We start from the raw sequence: 21,718 nt of genomic DNA, 5'->3' as shown, positions 1-21,718 counted from the left end.
TTTTAGCTAATCTTTTCTACATTTTGTACTTGTATCAATTTCTGAATGTAAATGTTTCAATATATAAAACCATCTTTTTAGCACATTGCAAACTGCAATATAAAGAAAACATGATTATTTTCCTTCCTTTTTTTCAGATGGAGACATTTCTACCACTGTAAATCAAATAGGTCAAGTGAATAAAGTCAGCTTTAACTTTATTTGGAATTACAAAGTGGGCTCTCTATAACACTAAATATGCAAATAGTATTTTAAGGTTTGAGCTAAACCTAGGTTACCTCCTTAAACATCAAAATGCTTCCTGGCCATGTTCCTTTTAATTGTAACCTTAGCAAAATTTAGTAGAGATGTTAAGTTTGCTGGTGTAAATACAAACAAACAGAAAACCAGAAAATTCACTTTAGTGCCAAATAAAAAGGAATTTAGGATTAGACAGTCACATTCTCCATTAAGCATAGATAACGACAGCCTCATACATTATGATTTATTTGTATGTCATCATTTCTTGTATACAATCTTGATAGTGGTCAATATAAAAAATATAGTGGTACCATTATAAAACAAAGGTTTAATTTCAGATGCATGTTTGTGGGGAAGGGAACAAAGAGCACTAGTGAATTTCTTCATCTTCTAAGCAAAACTCCATTATATCAAAAATTTCTATAAAACAAGCTATTTTCCAGTCCCAATTGGTAGCCCACTTGTTTAAAAATGGTTCTGGATAAAAGCAATACCACTACAAAGGGAGAATTTTAAAAATTCCTTTTAGTCACGGGATAGAATTTTACTTGGAATACTAAGAAATACAAACAGGCAGCAAATGTGTATTTGTTGTAATAAACAGCTAAGGCCCTGGCCAGTTTGGCTCAGCAATTGGAGCATCAGCCTGTGGACCAGAGAGTACTGTGTTCAGTTCCCGCTAGGGGCACATACCAAAAAAAAAAAAAAGAAAAAAAATAAATAGCTAAGTGGTTAAGAGTATGAGCTTTGAGGCCAGGCTGCCTAGGTTTAAATTCTGGCTCTATGACTTAGTAATTATATGAACTTGAGTGTTTCATCTTTATAATGGAGATTTGATGAGATAAGGATCCAGCATACTGTACTTCAAATAATAATTATTAACACTTATTTAAAAATGTTTAAATATACAGTATTTTAATTTCTTTCATCCTTGGTTGGTATTTTCATTTTGAATTCTTCCACCATATCTTATTGAAAAAGTGTGGAATAAGAATTATATAGTAAAACCTAACTTACCCAGAATGCTTGGGAAATGAATCATTCTGGATAGGTAAATTTTCCATAGGGTAACATTATAGGTATCAAAAAAAGATCAACAAATGGGATAAAACTATTTCCTAAACTTATTACACACTTCCATGCCTTCTTAAGGAGGGTGTACTGGTGGCAATTAAACTTTTTCTTCATTAATCATAGGAAAAAGCCTACTTGACTCTACCTAAGATTTTATTTTAACATGTAGTTCATGAATAGAAATCAGGGTGTATGTGAACTTGGATGTGAAAAAATAAATTACATCTTTATTTTTACTGATCTCTAACTGAAAATTCACATTTCCTTCCATTTTGAATGTAAGCAACAAACCTATGTTTGTGTCACTAGTAGGAATCACAGATACTTTATATCACACTGTTGTAAGCTCTGGAAATATTTATGTTCATCACTTCAAAAATTTGGTCTTTCTAGACCCATCACTTGATCTTACTGTGTTAATAAAGCACATTTATTCCTGTATCAACGATTTGTTTTTCTTTAATATTTTAAGACTATTTCAAAATGTTTTCTTTTATAATGCTATGAATTTTATTTTATACATTTAAAAACATTTTTCTAAGAAGAGTCCACGACTTCACCAGACAGCCAAAATGGTTTGTGTTACCAAAAATATTTAAGCACTCTAACTTCAAATCTGTCCCAGTCCACTGTGCTGTTAGTTCAGAGCATTAACATGATTCATTATACTTTCATTCTGAAAACTGTTTAAATTGGGGAAATATAAATTGGCTTCTCCGAGGTAGGGATGTTTCCTACTACACTTCAACCCTGGCTTCTGAAGGAACAAAACAAACGGAGAAATGAGTCGTAAAATTAGATTCAGATGGCATTTAAAGTAGAAACATAAAACATCCTACTCTTCCACTTTCTACATTAAGAGATAATATGAAGTTCCATTCAATAAATACTCTGAAGTCAACTGCACGGGTTCAAATTCAACTTCTGCCATTTATTAGCTGTGTGACCTTTGGATGGTAACAATCTCTGTGCATCAGTTTAATCGTAAAGGGGGGTTAACAAGCATAGTATCTGGTACATAATGTGTTTAATAAACATCATTATTCTTACAGATTTATTTCACACTATGGCTAGTTAATGTCTCACTGGTTAGTTTAATAACCAGTTTATATAGCACTGTAGTCTACAGTGCCATTTCACATACATTATGACATCTGAACAACACAATAACCCTATGAGAAAGGACAGCTATTATTGTGCCTAGTTTAGTGTTGAAGAAACTAAGTAATCACACAATATCCCACAAATGGGAATTAATGGAGCCAGAAATCAAACCTGGATTTCTTCCTCCACTCCGAAGTGCCTAATCCTGTGTTTCTACTCTATTTGCGTAAAAGAAAGAACAAAGAAAAGATTATTGGGTGGAAGAGTTGGGGGGGGAGTACAGTACTAGACCAAGAGGTGAGCACTTTAGTGCTTTGCTACTTAATGAGTTGCTCTGACCAGAATAATCTGTATCACCTGGGGGTTTATTAGAAATGAAGAATCTCAGGCTTCATCTGGCCTACTATATAAAAATCCGCATTTTCAGCAAAATTTCTAGGTGATTCCATAGACTTGAGCAGTTTCACTAAGTGCTCTAATGACACTATTATGGTCTCCTGAACAGTATGTATTAGCTAACTTATCAGACCTATTAAGTTTTTATTAGGTAATACTTTCTTGAAACAGGAAATAACTTGCTTACCTTTTTAAAAACAAATTTATATTCCCATTTAATTGTTAAAGATCTCCACTTCCTTAAGTGGGTTCATTAAGGAATGTTAGAAAACTTTAAGCAGGTCAATGCTTACCTTTAAAAAATTCCTTTAAAAATGTGTTACTAACCTTTGCCTGAAGGAAACACGAGAGAGGAAAATCGGCCTCTCCATACTTCACAACGAGCAGATTAAAACAGGCCAGTCCTATCCTAATATTTCTTCCCTTGGGTGTTACACTAAGTATTGAGTTTTCTGACCCCAAGCTTTGACTTCTTGAGTTTCACAAGGCTGTGGCTCTGGGAGTGGAAACATGGCAACAGGAGGTAAAAGGTAGTAAGTCTATTCCATACCCTAACCTTGGCGGATGGTGCTAGTTGATTACAGAGACCAGTCCGCTTCTGTCTCTAACCTCTATGCTACTCAGTTCACAGTTGAGCTTGATTTCTAGGTTGCTCTAATTCTGGGACCAGGTCTGTGCTATGGGTCCGCTCTTCTCAGTATTGCTCCTAGAGTCAAATACAGTCACATCGGCTGGTGGGAGCTCCGATCAGCGGTCCGCTAGTTTCTATTTTAAATGACGCTTCCCATTCTGAGGGACGCCTCCGCCCAATGGTTAACCGGGACAGACCGGCAGGAGAGTAAATATCTCTCACCTGTTCCCCCAGAAACTTCAAAAGCCCGGGTCAACCAGGACTAAAAGTACCCGGTAATTAGACCACGGAACCTCCCACCGCACATTCCTGATTGGGCGCGTGAGAGGGATGTGTCTGCCCGCGCTCTTACCAGTCCGGGGAATTCCATTTCCTCTCCCTCCCACCAGCATAAGCATTCAGGGGCGGTGCTTCCCCAGCGACGGCCCGCCCCAGCTCCAGCCGGTGCCTCATGGAATCTCGCGAGAGTTTGTGGGTTTGGGGGCGGGCCCAATTCAGGAAGAGTGCACAAAACTGCCCTTAAGTCATTGCAGACCTACAGCTCCTGTGAGCCAGCCACGAGGTTATCGCGAGATCCGCCGCAATACCAAGTGAGAAAACTGGGGGACGCTGCTGGGAGGGGCGTGGGGCTCTAGCGCGCAGCTGCCGTTTCCATTACCTTCCTCCTATGGACTCCTTCCGGTTCTCGATGCTTCTCTGAGTCTAAGGGTTTCCGCCGCCCGTCTACCCTTCCCCCCAGCCCTTGACCCGCCTTCGGCCCCCGCCCTCCCAGTCCAACCTCCGATCTGTTTAGTGAGAAGATGCTGTTTTGAAAAGAAGGAAAAGTGGGTAGCGCAGACACTCGGTCCTGGACGTGGGAAGTAAACCGTCTCCCTGCACCCTAGATTCGTCCTGTGCTCGGGACGGCGGCGTTGGCGGACTGATACGCGGCGGTGAAGAGGCAGGAGGAGGGGGGAGGGGCGGAGCGTGGCAGCTGGCTGTAGTTCCGTCAGAGCGGACATCTTGTGGCTGTGTCGTGCGCGTGAGCCCCGTAGGGCCGGGGAGGCACCCAGCTTCCGCGCGGGGAGGAGGCCGAGGCCGCAGCTCGAGGGAGGCCCCGGCCCCTCAGTACGCGTGGGTGTGGATGGCTAGGGGAAGGGAAGGGAAGGGAAGGGAGGCCGGCCGGCCTACTGGCCGGCCGGGTAAGAGGGGAAACACAGGCCTTGGGTGGCTTGGGTGATCAGCCTGTTGGGTGGGGTAAGGTGGGAAGGCTGGAGAAGCCGGGGCCTCACCTGCTTAAGGGGGAGGGGGAATGGGCGCGTCCTCGCGCCTAAGCCGGAGCCTCAGGGGCTGCACGGGCGCGTGGTGGCGGTGGCCGGGCGGGCGCGCGCGGGAGCGCGCTGGAAGGCGGAGTGTACGGTGGCGTCAGGGGCGACACAGAATAGCTGTAGCTGCGAAGACAGCAACACACATCCAGCCTCTCTTCTCTATTTCCTTCCCCTTCCCGGCCGCACCTTTGAGTAGAAACCGAAAGAAGCCTGGCGTCAGTCCGGAGTCTCCTGTTTCCCCCTCCCCCCTAGCCTTTCTTTGCCCTAGTGACGCCGGCATAGCGCCGACTAGGCCCCGGCTCCTCCTCTGCTGGGCTCCGGACCCTGCCCCGCACCCACCCCTTTCTCCTACGCCTCTTCCTCTCCCACCCGGGTCTCTTCCTTTCGAGAGGCCGGGAAGTCCAACTTGTAGCCACCCCTGCGCTCTTCCCGTCACTCCGTCCCCTCTTCGGGCCGAAGCTCGGCATAGAGGCTCTTTTGGTGGCTTTGCCACGCCACCCCACCCACCCCGCATCTCGGCCGTTTTAAGGGACCTGGATTCATCGGGGTCTCTCCGGGGCCTGTGCGAGTGCTGATCTGCTCCGTTTTTGCAAAAGGCACCTGTGTCTGGCAGAGCCGGTGTGAGACGAAGAGACAATCCTTCCTACCGCCGGGATAATCAAGAGTTTTGGCCGGACCTTTGAGCACACACCGAGATAGTGAGGAGCCAGACGCAAAGCACAGACTATGGCGCTGAAACGGATTAATAAGGTAACTCGGGGAGCTGAAGGGGATGGGGTCGTGGTAGGAAAGGAAGGCACAGGCCTGGGGGAAGCGGGGGTGGGGGTGGGGGACGTATAATTATGAAAATATCCTTCCTTGGATCATTGTTCCATTGGGGGATGGGGAACGCGGATCTACTTTGTAAAGAAATGAAGTTTAAAGCTAGTGAACAGAACACTTGTGGCAAGTGGGATGTTATCTTGAGTACGTTTCAGTGAAATCGGTGCAAATTCGGGGTGGAAAAGAGTGATTTCAGGCTCCTCAATTCTGTTTCTAAATGAAGAGTTAATCCCATTTGGGGGTCAGAATTGAGGAGAGAGACTCCCGCAGATGTCGTGGCGCTTCCTATTTTCGGTGCTTGAAAACTTACTTTAATTTTAAGATTAACGTTCTAGGCTTTCTAGGGCGAAGAAGGATAGGAAGCTCAGCGGGGAAAAGATAAAAAATCCGGCAGGTCCCGAACTTTATTAGAGGTTGGGATAGGATTGTCGTGCCACCCGAAGAGTAGTGAATGATTCTAGTCAGAAACTCTTCATCACTCTGGGCAGGTTACACAAGAATGAGTGGGGTTGGGAGGAGATGGGCTGACACAGTGTTGCCACTTCCTATGGCTCAGACTTTTCACCCGAAGCTATTTATCAGAAGCACACCGGGAACTGATGTAAGCGCCTTCTGGAAGCTTTCTTTCCCTTCTGACTGGGGGTGGGGGACTGGGGGTGTGCGGAGGGCTCGATGTCAGTAAGCTAAGGTTGGGTGTACCTGTTTTTTTTCTCAGCCCATGTAATAGCACTCTTTGGGAAGATTGTTTCGCTACTTAAAACGTGTTCTGACACTAACCTGTCGGTCTCGGTTTAAAAAAAGAAAAAAAAATTTTTTCAAGGCTCGGGGTGAGCGGAACCTCCACCTCCGGTGGTTTAGTCTCATTTTCTTGCTCTAACTTCTACCCCGCATTTTAAGATGGCGGCTGCTTTAACTGGTTCAGGCTTTTTCCGGCATCTCCTTTTGTAATAATATGAAATAATGTTCTTTGTTAGGTGTTAACTTTTACATTAGGTCGTACACTGCACTAAGACCTCCTGCTCCATGCTTAGCTATATTCAAACTCTCAGACCGTATTTCCTTTTTTTGTAACTTGTGTATTTGTGGTGTGTGTGGTTCTTGCACAATCGAGGAGGGTGGAGTATTTACAGCTAACTTGAAAAAAATGTCATGGAATAAGTTCAGCTTTACTAAAACTAGGAGACTGGAAGTTGTAGGGTAGAATCTTTGGTTTTGATACGTTACTTTAAAAAAAAAAAAAAGTTGTGCATGGAAGGAAATGCAAGGTCTTGGCTTTACTAAAATAGACCTGATACTGATTAATTTTATATTTACTTATGACTTTGGTGTTTATTTGGTAAAACTGCTATATTTGAAGATGAAGGTTTAGACCTTCACTCATCTATTGATGTTGAAATCTTTGAGTTTGTCTTAGGCCATCCTTGCATTGTCATTGTGGGTTTATATAAATACAAACTTAAGTTTTTGTATGTTTGAGACGATGGAAAAGAAGAGGAAGAAAAACTAGGAATTCAGGTTTAAAGGGTTATTTAAACATCCTTTTCTGTGACCCTTTTGAAGGCTAGCAACACATTGGAGAAGCATAAAGAACATAATATTTAGTGCAAATCAAACCCTTTTTTATCTATGGGGATTCAGGCCACTAAGATGTGGAATAATGTCAGATCCATAGCTTTTTATACATGTGGAAAGAACACTTTAAAAGGAGGGTCTCATTGATTTTTTTTCTTTTGCAGGTGATAACCAGCTGCTGCAACACCACTTTTAATGATTTAAAAGCTCTAGAGAGGCAATATAATTGTTAAGCGTATGAACTTTGGAGCAGAAATGCTCTAGTTAGAATTCTAGGACTGGGCAAGTTATCCATATGCTTCTATGAAATGAATATTTGTTTTACATGAGAAGTAAAGAGTTGAGTGCCTAGTATGGAGCAGATTCTGTCTAGACACTGGGGATGCAGCAATGAACAAAACAAAATTTAGATTTCTAAGGGGTTTTTGTTTGTTTTTAGTATTAAACAGGGTAATGTGTGGTTTTGAACAGGCCCTTGGCACATGACATTCAGATTATTATTACTGCTATTTGAGTATCACTTTAATCTCCAAAACTTTTATTAAAGAACATTCTAGTCCAGTACTTTGTTAATACTTGATTGACATATAAATGTTTTGAAGATTTGTATAATACAGAAACTTGACATAATGACACTTTACAAATTGGAAAAGTCAGTGTGTCTTTTTTAACTTGTAGAAAAGTTTTGAGTTGCATGTGCTTTGATTTTCAGCAGTTGTCAGAATCACACATTGAAATTAAAAAGAAATCACAGTTCCAAATAGAATTTTAGCATGTGGACAACTGTTGGGAAGAGGGCACCTGTTATAGAAATAATGAGGTCAAGTAGGCATTGATGTTAGTATGTTATTTCTTGACCCTTTTGAAGGCTAGCAAAGTAAATGTACCTATTTACTTTGAATTCTTCTCTGAAACCCTCCAATTCCAAATATTAAGATATATCTCTTAATGAAGTGCTTATTGTCAGACTAACCATTGGTAGTTCATTTGATCAAGCCTTTGAATTCTTGTTCTCAGGTTTACATTCTTATAATTTTTTGCTTGTTTGAATATTCCTTAGACCAAGCAGCTATCAGACAACCTTACTTGTTTTGTTTTGTTTTTTGCTGTATTCTTTATATAGACCAACAGAAGTATGGTCTGTTGAGGCTATTTATTAAACAATAATCAAAACTGGGAACTCCAAGTTGATTGGTGGTATTTGGAAGCCATAGCCATTTTACTACTCCTGTTTAAATAACTACAGTGCATGTGTTTGGGGGATGTTTAGAGAACTTTACATAAAATGTAATGTGAACCCAACCTAGAAGAATAGCTCATGCTTTGTGTGTTCGCATTGTGTCAGAACTATTTGAGACACTTGTGTTAACTCATTTAATCTTATAACATCCCTAGGAATCACTTACAATTATTGTTCCCATTTTGAGATTAGAAATTTTGAGACATAGACATTTAAAAAGAAAAACACCCGGGGTTATATCAGAGTTGGGATTAGAACATAAGCAGTTTGTTTCCACTGTGCTCTTAACCACTACATTGTCATGTCACCCTTTAGGTTTTTGGAACTCAGAAAGGTTTTCTTTTGTATGTATCATTTGGCTACTAATAATGGGTTGGTCGTAGTGTCTAACATGTACTAAACATTGTTTCTAAACCCTTTATGCATATCAACTCATTTAACAACCCTGTGAGATAGATGCTCTTACCATTCCATTTTACACATAAGGAAACAGGCACAGAGAGGTTAAGTTGCTTGTCTGTAGTCACACAGCTAGTAACAGATTCAAATCAGATAGTTTTACTTAACTCAAGCTCTTAAACTCCATGATGTACTGCTATTTTGAACCATTTCATTTTCTGTTTGATAGTTAGGTGAATGAATGTCATATTAGTCTTGGCTACGCGAAGGGAACTTCTCCCACTTAGTATGGAAATGGGATTTAACGTCATTCTTAGCTTATAGCTAATTTGTGAATTGAGTTTTTAGCTAACATGGGTTTTTAAAAGTATGAGTGAATATCTTTTTGACCTGTCTCTTCAAGAATGATGGGAACTGCCCTGGCCTGTTTGGCTCAGTGATTAGAACATTGGCCCCTGGACCAATGAGTCATGGGTTTGATTCTGGTCAAGGGCATGTACCTGGGTTGGGGTTCGTCCCTGGCCCTGGTCAGGTCGTGCAGGAAGCAACCAGTCATTGTGGCTCTATCATATCAATGTTTCTCTGTCTCTCTTTCTCCCTCCTACTCTATCTGATAATAAGTAGAAAAATATCCTCGGGTGAGGAATAAAAGGAAAAAGAAAAAAAATTATGGGAACTACCATGTACCAACTTATCATTTAGGGATATATTAAACTTGTCCCCAATGAGTCTCCAGGATAGATCCACTGTCTTGTATGTGTTTCTTTTAAGATCCTCAAGACTTGTCTATAGCATGCTGATTTAATTTGTGGGACAGTTGTGTGACTGAGGGATACTGATCATATAATGACCTCCATATTTGTTTAATTTGAGTAAGGATGACTTACTTTCACACCATCTATTTTGGTTTTATCATGCTCACTTGCGGAGTTAATTCTAGTTTTGTTATTTGTACATATGTACAGTTAAAATCTTGCTAGCACTAGGGGGAAAACTTATTAGATATGCCTATTAATAGTTTGTGTGTTAACTCATGGGTTCAGGTCCCACTGGTTATCCAAGATAACTGTTAATTCTTGAGAATTTCCCAAAGTATTTCACTATAATCTCTTTCTATCAAAGAAGAGAGTTAGGTTCCTAGAACTGATATTAAAATGTTTCAGAATAAATTCTCAAATCCTAGATTGGCTTTTGCACTCTATTTATTATATGTTACTGTGTATGTGTGTTTTGACATGAATTACACTTACAGCAGAATTTTTGAAGAACATAAGTAAAAGGACAGGGTCTTATCAGACTTGAGTAATTTTCTCTGGAAATAGGCATAACTTTGAAATGCTCCCTAGGGACACTTCTGGAGGCCTCCCTCTGGTTGAGAACCACAGACATTGGGGATAATCATTTAATCAGTACTTACTGAGGTTTTACTTTGCCACAGCAGACTAGTCTCGGGGGATAAAAAATAAGGAAGACTGTCGTTACCCTTGAGAATCTTTGCTTTGAGTGAAGGAAGCAAGCATATAAACACATAAGAATAGTATAAATCAAGTAGGGGAGACATTAAGAGGAATTATAAGAGGTATTTTCATTCACATATCAGATTTACCTTTAAAGATAGGTTTATCTAAATATTTTGTTATTACAGTGAGGTTTTTCTTTTTTTTTTATCCTCACCCGAGGACATTTTTCCATTTTTTTGTTCAGATAGAGTGGGAGGGAGAGAGAGAGAGAAACATCAACGTGAAAGGGACACATCGAGTGGCTGCAACCCGTACCACCAACCAGGGCCGGGGACAAACTGCAACCGAGGTACGCACTCTTAGCAGGGACTGAACCCGGTTCTCTCTGGACCACAGGCCGATGCTTTAACCTCTGAGCCAAACTGGCCAGGGCATTTCCTTTCTAACTAGACTTCTCCCTTTACCAAAAGAGACAGTGTTTTGAAATTAGCGAAAATAAATGATTTTCTTTTTTAACTGGGAATTTTGTGTTTTAGATTTGGTTTTGCTACCAGAGCAAAGATCTCATTTGATTTGGTGCATTTAATGAGTATTTTATTAGCCAAATTACCCTGTTAGGTAAGATTTGTTCTTTGATGTTGTTAATCCTCACTCAAGGATATTTTTCCATTGATTTTTTTAGAATGAGTGAAAGGTTAGGAGGGAGAGAAACATAGACGTGATTAATTGCCTCCTGCACTACCCCAACCCGGGTCAGGGATTGAACCTGCAACCAAGGCATGTGCCCTTGACCAAGAATGGAACTGAGACCCTTTGGCCCTAGGGCCAACGCTCTTAACAGTACCACTCAGCCAAACTGGCCAGGTCAGTAAGATTACTACCGTCTACCCTATTATATGGGAAGGGGGGAATTTTCTGTTTTGTTTTTTAATTTATTTACTGCTTTTTAGAGAGAGAGAGAGAAACATCAGTTTCAGTTTGTTGTTTTACTTATTTGTGCATTCATTCTTGTATGTGCCCTAACCAGGGATCAGACCTACAACCTTGCCATGTTGGGATGACACTCTAACGACCTGAGCTACCAAGCCAAGGCAAGGAGGGGGAACATTCAATTAAATATTTTATACTTGGCCCAAACATCTGATTTTTACCTTCAACTGCATTTTAGCATAATCTTGTATCATTCAGAGATCTCCAACCAGCTTTTCATAGTTGAATTTGCTCAGTGTGGCCTTTTAGGCTTCTTAATTACATATTCATTTTCAGGATGGAATACTTGTTCACATTAATCCTAACCTTGTTATAATTTCATGGTTAATGTATAATTGGATATTTTCAACCACTTGACTGCTGTTAATTTTCATTTTTTATATCTATAAAATGTCTTACTTGCTTTCATATATCAAAGCTTAGAACCTAAATTTGACTGCCTTTGCCCATTGACTTTTTTTTTTTAATCCTTACCCGAGTATATTTTTCTATTTATCTTCAGATAATAGTGGGAGGGAGGGAGGGAGAGACAGACAGATCTCGATGTGATGAGAGGGACACATTGACTGGCTGCCTCCCACACGACCCCGACCAGGGCAGGGGATGAACTGCAATCGAGGTACATGCCCTTGACCAGAATCAAACCTAAGACTCATTGGTCCGTGGGCCGGTGCTCTAACCACTGAGCAAAGCTGGCCAGGGCTGTCTTGGCCCATTTAGATAATGCTTACAACAGAACAGCTTTGAATAATCTTAAATGACTTCTCTTTAGTGGTGACCTATAGAAAGAAAATGTTAGTGTTACTCATTCAAGCCATTCTTTCTATCTTGTCTAATGAATCAACATGTTTGTCTTACCTATAATTACTGCTAAACAGGAAGTTAATATCTTGTCAGCGATATAATGCGACATAGCGTGCAGCACTTACCTCTTAATCTTTAAGATAAACTTTCAGGATTTCTCACAAGAAGTCAAAATGTCCAAACTAAAGTGATTTTAAAGGAACTATTTCTTTCCATTCTTAACTCTATAGTTCTATGAAATTGTTCAGATCCAAAAATCTTTTGCCAGGCTTCATTCTTTTGAAATAAGGTCTGGTAACCATACATTTCTGGTAACCATACATTTCTAAGATGTTTGTTGCTTGCTTCTTTCCATTTGTATCTACATAGGGTAGCATATGGTATGGAGAAATTTCACAACATTAAAGTTAATAAATTTTTGTTCATGATAAACCTGATCCTTTTTTTTTTTTTAAATTCTCACCTGAAGATGTTTTTCCATTTATCTTCAGATAGACTGATAGGTAGGTAGGGGTGGAGGAAGAGACATCAACTGGTTGCCTCCTGTACGACCCCAACCAGGGACTGAACCACAACCAAGATACATGCCCTTGACCGGAATCAAACCTATGACTCTTTGGGCTACGTTCTAACTATTGGACCAAAGTGACCAGGGCTAATCTTTATAAGAACAGTTAGAGTAGTTATTGTTTGCCTGTATGGATAATTAATTGTACTGTGTTTTGGCCTCTCATTGGTCTAAATATATGCCCTTATATTACTAGGTTGTAAGGGTCCTTGAGAGTCATTCTCATCTCAGAATTTCTTATAAAGGCATATTCAGTGTTTCCCACTTCATGCTCTCATCTCCCCCAGTCCTCAAAGGTAGTACTTTATGTTACCCAATATAGATTTAAGAGGCAAGGGCTGTCTTTATAGAACTGATTCACATGGTCATACAGTTCTTTTTTTTTTTTTTTAATCCTCACCTGAGGACATTTTTGCATTTATCTTCAGATAGAGCAGGAGGGAGAAAGAGAGAGAGAGAAACATCAATGCGAGAGAGAGACATCCAGTGGTTGCCACCCACCCGACCCCAATCGGGGCCTGAGACAAACTGCAACCGAGGTACTACCCGTTAGTGAGAACTAAACCCGGGACTTTGGTACAAGGGGGGACGTGCTAACGGCTGAGCCAAACTGGCCAGGGCCAGTTCTTGTCCTTTAAGTCAAGTGGAAGGTTTTTGTTTTTGTTTTTTTAAAGTAATTTGTATTGACTTAGGAAGGGAGAGAGGGAAACATCCATGTGAGAGCAACACATCCATCAGCTGCCTTCTGCACACCCTCTACTGGGGATAGAGTTTGCAACCCAGGCGTGTGCCTTGACTAAGAATCTAGCCTGCAACCTTCCTCATACTAGGTTTTCTCTTTTGAGTCCCCATTCCAAAAGGAATGGTCATACTCATTACTGTTTAATCATGTCTCCAGATGAGAACACTCACTGGCTTAACATGTATCTGTTGGTTGCCTTACAGAGATTTGCTTGACTCCTTTTCCAGTGCGTCTGTTGAGGGTTTTAAAGGAGGTGAGGAGCATATTTCCCAATGGAGGAAGGCTGAATTCTCACAATAGCCAGTTGTGCAGAAGGAGAAGCGATTCAGAGGAAGATTATCCCAAAAGCAGAAATTGTCCCCAAAAGAGCATACTGTGGCAAAGAGATGGCTAACCGTTGTGGGGTTTTTTTTTATTATAGGCAGTACAGTTTTTAGCATTGTACCCTAGTTGTATATCCTTGATCCATTTTAGTGTCCCTTCAAGGTGAAGTGGAGCCTGTAGCAATTACTAGTGTATGCCAATGTTTTCCTACCAACTATTTTCCTATTTCTGTGGTCTTAATACTTGGCCAGGAGCCCACCTGAGTAATACTGTCCTCCCTGAGGGGAGAAGTCAACAAAGTATGAAGACTTTACAGGTCTTACCTGTGTGCTGTTCTTTCAGCTCTTTGCCACTGTTCCTGTCTACTAGAGAGTTAATTTTAATTCTTCATATACTTTTATAAGTTTTTTGTCCTTAAAACATGTGAAACTTAGGTTCTAAAGTCATTTCATAAGGTGAAAACAAGACAATTACTTTTGAAAATTCTTTCAGTTGCTTCATTGGAAATTGATCTCCAGTTTAGTACATACAGTTTCTTTTTGCAGTGGAATGAATATTTTCATTTAAAGGTCATGTAAATTAAAAAATAGGTAACACTGGATTCATACTGAGTGTAATAGTAAGGTACAAAGTGAATAGTTATAGAAGAACTGATCCTAATGTCAGTTTTCCATATCTTGTTCAGTCTAAGGCATTTATAAATAGAACAGAGAGTTAGGTCAGTATGGTTGGAATTTTTTTCCTCCAGTTTTCCAAATGCTGTATTAAATACCTGTTTGATGAAAGGATGCTGTTTTGAGAAAGCAGCTTTTTTGCAGCATATCCCTAGACCTATTTTTCAAGTTGTCTAGTAGATAACTCTCTTGCTCTCCTACCCGTCCTGAAGCTTGGCATGAATGCCCTACATGTGAATTCTTTTTTTTCTAGTAAGGATCTCTAATATAAAGTGGAAATAAGGCCTATTTTTATAAGTTGGTTTAAAGGTAAAGTGATTCATATGAGATCATTTTTTATCCCCAGGGATTTCATGTTCTCTCAACTGAAATTACTGCTATAGCTTCCTAATGTGGTTATCTACTCATCTGTTATCTATATATATTTATTTATTTATTTATTTATTAAATATTATAGTAGGGATTCCTATCACATGGGGGTGAGTAGGATCTGTGATACCCCACAAATTAAAATTTTGGGGGGGCATATTTGTATTTTAGGGGATTCCTCAGATTCTTACAGTGTTAAGAGCCAGTGTTCTGAATGATAATGTGTAGTTTTCTATTACAAAATTTGAAAACCTGCCAAACAATACTATATATTCAGAGATACATATCTAGTAGTGTGTAAAAATGTGGAGAGATGGCAGAAACCAAATTTGGGGTAATCTGTTTGTAATCTGTTACCTCTTGGGAAAAGGGAACGGAATTTTGGGAGTACATGCGGAATCAATTATATCTGGAGCATTTCTTAAATTTTAAGGAGTTGTGGTAAAAAATCTTAAGCTTAACTATCAAGCTTGGATACACAGATCATGGGTACTTTTAGGATATGACTTAATTTAAAAAGTTAAAAGACTCATTTTTGGTGTACTATTGCTAGTATGTTAAAAAACCAAAACCTGATTTGTGTTATTCCTGCTTAAAAACTCTGTGACTTCCCATTGTTTTGGGGATAGTCTTGGACATAATATCAAGGGTCTGAAAAGATCCGTCCCTGATGAACTTTCCTGGGCACATCTGCTACTACTCCCTTACTGTCTGTACTCTGTTGTGATTCTAGTATACCAGACTACAAGCAGATTTTTTCAACGTGTGTTCTTTTTTCTTTTCTTTTTTTTTTTTTTATCCTCACCCAAGGATATTTTTTTATTTTTTGTTCAGGTAGAGTGGGAGGGGGAGAGAGGAACAGAGAGAGAGAGAGAGAGAGACATCGACGTGAAAGGGACACATCGAGTGGCTGCCACCCACACGACCAACCAGGCCGGGGACAAACTGCAACTGAGGTACGCGCCCTTCGGGAACCGCACCACAGGCCGACGCTCTAACTGCTGAGCAAAACCGGCCAGGGCACAACCTGTGTTCTTTCACACCCCTGACTTTGAATGAGTTTCTCTACTTAGAATGCTTATCCTTCTATCAGGACTCAGCTCAGATGTCACTGTTATAGACCCAGGCAAGGCATTTGAATGCTTATATTTTAAGCACTTATGTTGTTGAAGTATACTTTGTTTTTGCATTATACCTGCTTTTTATTAGCTCAGTCTGTTGGGGGAATTGTTCATGTTTTTTTATCTTGGTGTTTTCAGACCTAACATACTTGACACCAAAAAAGTATTCTTAGTACTAATGAATACATGTTTTGATGGTACAATTTTAGCTAATATTACACTTTTCATTTTAGAAATGGATTTAAATTAACCTCCAGTTTCTGTGATTAGATTCAAAGTTAACACTTTGCTAGACAGGCCATATGACTACTTCTTGCTCCCTATAGTTTAATTTTGAGACTTCTTTTAAATTTTCTTAGATGTTTTTCAACAGTATTTGAGCATTGCATTGTGTTTTAGTGGTATAAAAATCTGTATAATTGGTAATGGTTTAAAGTAGCACCCTGCTTAGAAGGGACCTCTCAATTTTTTTGTTTTCCTTCTTGGATGTATTAGAAGTAAACTGTTGTAGTTAACAATCGACAATAGCGATAGGAACCATAGCAAGCTATAACCTTTGGGCCAGAAATTGCCTATCTGTATGCCAAATCAGCTTTTTACTTTCTCTGCCACCCAGTGTGGTCTCTGGATTCACCATGTAATTTCAGGGCACATGCCTGCTAACAGCTCTGAGTCACATCCTTATGGGTCCTAATTAGGGAAGGAAGACATGTTACTTCTAACTACAGTTTGAAAAATCTTGGGCAGGTATGGATGGACAGACTGATAAAGTCAAGTTCTGGCTTTGGTTACTTTCCAACTGAGGCTGAAGGAACAAATTCTATGATTAGCACTGAGTAATTGGTTTTTGGTGGCTGACAAATCACCCAACACTACAATCACATGTTTGAAGTAAGGGAAAAAGTATTTCCATGAAAGTAGGGTAAGATGGATTATTAAGTAGACAAATGTCCACTACATAGAAGAACATCTAGGAAAACTACTTATTATGCTTTTTTTTCTGCTGTTATTATCTTAGAGGTAGGTAAGTGCTGGGTACATGATTTAAAAACCTGTTTTGATCCTTAAAATAACCTTACTTAGGTTATTTTTTAGTGTTCAATTGAAAGTAGGTTTTAATGCATAAATTAATTGGACTGATTTTAAATCCTTGATTATTCAGAGGTGTCTTGGTCATGCAAGATAATGGCATTTGTTTACAAATGATCTGAGCAATAAGAGCCTGCAGTTTTGGGAGTAAAGAGTTGAAATTTAGTGCTAACTAGCTGAAATTACACCTTTACTCTAAAGGAATGATAATGCCAACACATAAAAGCTTTAGTCATTTATAAATATCAGTGTTCAGGAAAACTCAGTAAGAAATGCTTTCTTAATATTCTTCTTAATTAGAAATGTGCAACCTTTAAGTAGGATATTGATAGAGTATTCTAGGTCAACTTTATATATTCCTGAAATTCTATTTGTAACGAAGTTTTTTTTGTCTGTTTTTCATCCTCACCCGAGGACATTTTTTTGCATTTATCTTCAGACAGAGCGGGAGGGAGCAGGGTGGGGGAAAGAAAGAGAGAGAGTTGCCACCCATATGATCCCAACCAGGGCCAGGGACAAACTGCAACCGAGGTACGTGCCCTTAACGGGAACCGAACCCAGGACTCTCTGGTCTGTGGGCCAACGCTCTAACTGCTGAGCCAGACCGGCCAGGGCAGTAACAAAGTTGTTTTACTACAGGGTATTTTGTTAGACCAACAATCATTAAATTGGCTTTTATTTTAAAATAACTGCTGGATGTTTTTCTTCAGGTTTTTTTTTTTTTTTTTTTTTACAAATCCATTTATATATGCAGAACATAATGTGTTTATTCAGTACATAATTTGGGTAGATTAAGAAACTCATTTTTTGGTAATACTTGAATTTAAATGCTTACTGGACATTTTTGGGTAGAACCACATTAAATTACAGTTCTGTAGTTCAAAATTAATCAAATATTAGTTACTTTATATGACTCAAGCATATAACATGGTTTCTTCAAAACCCCATCAACAAATAATTCCTTGAATTGCTGACCTTGTGTTATTAATGTATAGCATATTATGGCAGTATAATTGCTAAATGACTGCGTTATAGGCAGTTAATCATAAAGACTCATCCATCACATAGGCAAAATATTTAAATCGACTAAGCCTTTAATATGTAGCCTATCTATGAAGCAGTTTTGCTTTTTAACAAACAAATGGTTTGAGTGCCTACCCAGGAAATCTTGCCTTCGTGATGGGTGGTAATGCAAGTGGTCTACTTGTTGTTGAGTACTTAGTACATCATGTGCCAGGTTGTGTGCCAAAGTGATTTAACTTTCTTTCATGTTCTCCCAACTTATGTACAACTCAACATTGCTATTTTAGAGATGATGAAATAAGTTTAGAAAATAGTGGGTCTAAGTTGGATTAAAAGTGAGACTTCAAAATGGTAACAATATTCAAGGAGGACATACTCAATGTCCTTATTTCAGGATGCTATGTTTGAGCATTTGAATTGCATATGTAAGTTTGTATTTGGGCTTTAGTAAAAGTTTTGAAAATTCACATCTCTCTGTTTTGTGGGAAAGAGGAGAGGGATGGTTTGGAGCCAGTTTAAGGTTTTAACCTTAAAGTAAACTTTTTGGATCCTTACATGCCCTAAGGAAAGAGGGAATTAGGTTGCATAACTTAGCTTCTGGTTGCTCTTCTTTTTGGTGAGCCAGTTACACAATAGAACTTGTGTAAGTTTTGGAACATAGGAAAATTCTATGTTCATATAAGACTGCATGATTCTTTCCTACAATAAAGTATATATACCTTAAGATGGTGTTAAAGTAGATTGCCATTAAAATAAAAGTGGCTGATCTTGGAATGTAAAAAAATTTTTGTGTAAGATTTGCTCAGTAATGGATAGTTGATTAATTCAAGTTGCCAGTACACTTTCAAAAAACCAAACATAGTTTTCAAATACTTACTTCACAATCAATATTTTATAAGGGTTTTTTTTTGTTTTTTAATTTTTTTTTTAGGGGGAGAGAAACATCGATGTGAGAGAGATAATCAGTTGCCTGCCTCCTGCACGGCCCCCACTGGGGACTGAGCCTGCAACTCTGGCATGTGCCCTGACCGGGAATCGAACCAGGACCTCTCAGTCTATGGGACAACACTCAGTCCATTGAGTAACACTGGTTGGTCAAGGGTTTTTTGTTTTTGTTTTTGTTTTTTAAGGTAAAATATGCATGGGTTTTTTAAAACCTATTGTTTAACTCTGAGATAAAGAGTTTCTGTGACTCCTGATCAGAATCAAGTGCTTCTGATGAATTTATGTTAACCATGGTGTATTTATGTAGGCAAACATAAGGGTCTGTTTTGATCTTACATCATCTTAGCATTGTGAATCCTGGCTATCTTGATTACCTTATAAGCAAGCAGTTGTGGTATGAGTGTCAGAAGCAAATTGGCAGAGTATATGAGGACAATATTTTTCCAGTTTTATTGAGATATAATCACCATAAAACATTAGTGTTTGATATACACATAATGATCAGTGTACATTTCAGAATGATCACCACAGGGACAACTCTTCACTGTTTTGTTTTTTTTTAATGGAGTGAATCCAGACTTGATGATTCCTGAACAATTGGCCATTTTCTGAAGTCCATTTTGACCATATGATAAAGGCAAATATTTGCTCTGGTTATCTTCCTGCAGTGTTGTATAGTCCCTGAATTTTCCTAGAAGCCTGTTACTATCTTGCAGGTCTATAAATTTCTATAGGGATTTAAAAGTAGTAAATATATAGCTATATGATCTTAATTTTTTAAAAACCTAGTAAAGAAACAACTTTATTTTATTACTAGATAATCCATATTTGTTATGCACAAATCATGGAAAGGCTAAGTACATATTTTTTGTAATATAAGGTCAGATGGAATTGTACAAATGACATATTAGTTGCTAAGAGCCAACTTCTACCTAGAGAGGTAGGTTCTTCCAGAGTTGTAATTTTACCCAGCATTGAGTAAAAGACAAGGTTGAGTTGAGGGAATAAGGAGATCAAACCAAAATGGGTATTTACCTAGCCCCATAAGAAATTTTTCAGGTGGAATATATTAGGTCAGTCGGAAGTTTGGTTCAGAAAGAACAGAGGATTTAAGACACTAAAAATGAGGGCCTCTGAGATGGTCTGAAAATTCAGCAAATTATATGAATCTTGAGAACTGCCTTATCTAGGTTCTTAAACTATGAAAATATCTGATTACAATTTTTTTGATCTGTAAAAGGACAGATGTTCAGATAACAAAAATTTTCATATTGATGTGTATATATACTCATGTGAACCCTAGCCAAGATGATTGTCTTGATTGTGCCTTTAAATAACTATACCTACCATGTCCCAGGAAGGATTACTTAAATGTTTTTCGTTTCTAATAGTGTATTTATTATTAATGTGAATAGTAATCGTCTCTAAAAGAATGAGGTGAAAATTAACGAAGCAGTTGACTCTCTGTTTATTATTTTTCTGCCTTGGTGTAGGAACTTAGTGATTTGGCCCGTGACCCTCCAGCACAATGTTCTGCAGGTCCAGTTGGGGATGATAGTAAGTAACTTTCAAATTGATTTTTATGGCTAATTTCATAAAAGCTTGTACATTTTTAGATAATAACAAAGAGGTTTTTTTTGTTTGTTTTTTTAGTGTTTCATTGGCAAGCCACAATTATGGGACCTGTAAGTATTAAGAATTTAATATGTTTTGCTTTTAATTGAAAATTCAGCATCTATCTAGTTCTAAGTTTTAACTTAGTCTTTAGGTTTCTTTTATTACATCGTAATTCTGTTTTGGATATGCCACAGTTGTACTTCTCTTTTGAAAGAGTAATTTAATGAATTAGTCACTTGTTATGTATACTACATGTGTCTTACCCTGTGGTCTAAAGTGTAGCATCTTTTACCTACCAAAGATCCCTTCACATCCATCTAGTTTTCCTTCATAGCAATATAAAGCATTGTCACAGAGCTTTCTATTATTTGATGAGCCAATTAATGAACTGGTTCTACCATGATGTTACTCAAAGATCTTACTGTATTTGGGTAACTGCCCCAAATCTAGTTTTAATTGTATTATTTTGATATTTGATTCTTTCTGGAACTTTAGTTTTATACAAAATTTGAATATTCTTAGGTAGAAAGTGATATTTTGAATACAGCAAAATTCCTTTCTATCCTGGGTAGATAAGAAACTGTATATGCTGGATAATTGAATATTCAGAATTATGGATACCATCTAAGAATTTCACAGAATTAGAACGCAGTAAAACATCCTGGGGTAAGACTGTATCTTGCACAATACTTAACTTTTTTTTTTTTTTTTTAAACTTGGAAGGCACTTTCGGATATCCTAAGTTATATGTGTGTCTTTCTGAATTTTCTGCTTTCTTCCCTTTTTGATGGTTTAATCTCAACATTAAATGGCAGTAATATATTAAGTTAGTTATCGGTCAATAAGCAGATGCTTTTTATTCTAAAAGAAGAAATACCCTTGGAAACGTTGGCCAGCAGATGGGTTGGATCAACAAGTGTTTGTTCAGCAGTTCTGATTTTGATATTTTTAATCTTGTATTCTGTCTCAACCAATGTGAGTCCCTTGTCTGTGTGCCATTAAGGATACAAATGAACATAATAGACATGATCCCGCTCAATCTTTAAGAAGATTAACATGTACTGGGAGACACAGACAATTAAAACTTGGAGAAATAAGTAATACATGAATGAAGGGTTAGTAGGAGAAATTTAGAAATAATAGGGATGAATGAGTTAGAGTAATTATGAAATGTTATGATCTAGATGTAGAATCAAATTATATTAAA

At 38.6% G+C, this 21,718-nt stretch overlaps 1 protein-coding gene across 7 annotated transcripts in view; it reads left to right on the top strand.

The window, feature by feature from the left end:
- The first annotated feature begins 3,914 nt into the window (after positions 1-3,914).
- UBE2D3 (ubiquitin conjugating enzyme E2 D3) overlaps positions 3,915-21,718 on the top strand; it is a 32,311-nt gene continuing 14,507 nt past the window's right edge. The window contains exons 1-4 of one of the 7 annotated variants that reach the window (XM_036239793.1): positions 3,915-4,035; positions 5,349-5,502; positions 20,388-20,451; positions 20,548-20,579. In XM_036239793.1, coding sequence (XP_036095686.1) covers positions 5,479-5,502; positions 20,388-20,451; positions 20,548-20,579 — 120 coding nt within the window. In that variant the 5' untranslated portion in view covers positions 3,915-4,035; positions 5,349-5,478. Of the gene's footprint in view, positions 4,036-4,061; positions 4,386-4,427; positions 4,563-5,348; positions 5,503-5,608; positions 6,176-20,387; positions 20,452-20,547; positions 20,580-21,083; positions 21,178-21,718 lie in introns of those variants that run through there. The other 6 variants (XM_036239820.1, XM_036239784.1, XM_036239801.1 and 3 more) reach the window with 6 other exon arrangements.

This window comes from Molossus molossus, unplaced genomic scaffold (genome assembly GCF_014108415.1).
Source record: "Molossus molossus isolate mMolMol1 unplaced genomic scaffold, mMolMol1.p scaffold_m16_p_1, whole genome shotgun sequence".
In the NCBI taxonomy this organism is placed as follows: Eukaryota; Metazoa; Chordata; class Mammalia; order Chiroptera; family Molossidae; genus Molossus; species Molossus molossus.
This window is presented reverse-complemented; position numbering and strand designations above follow the sequence as displayed.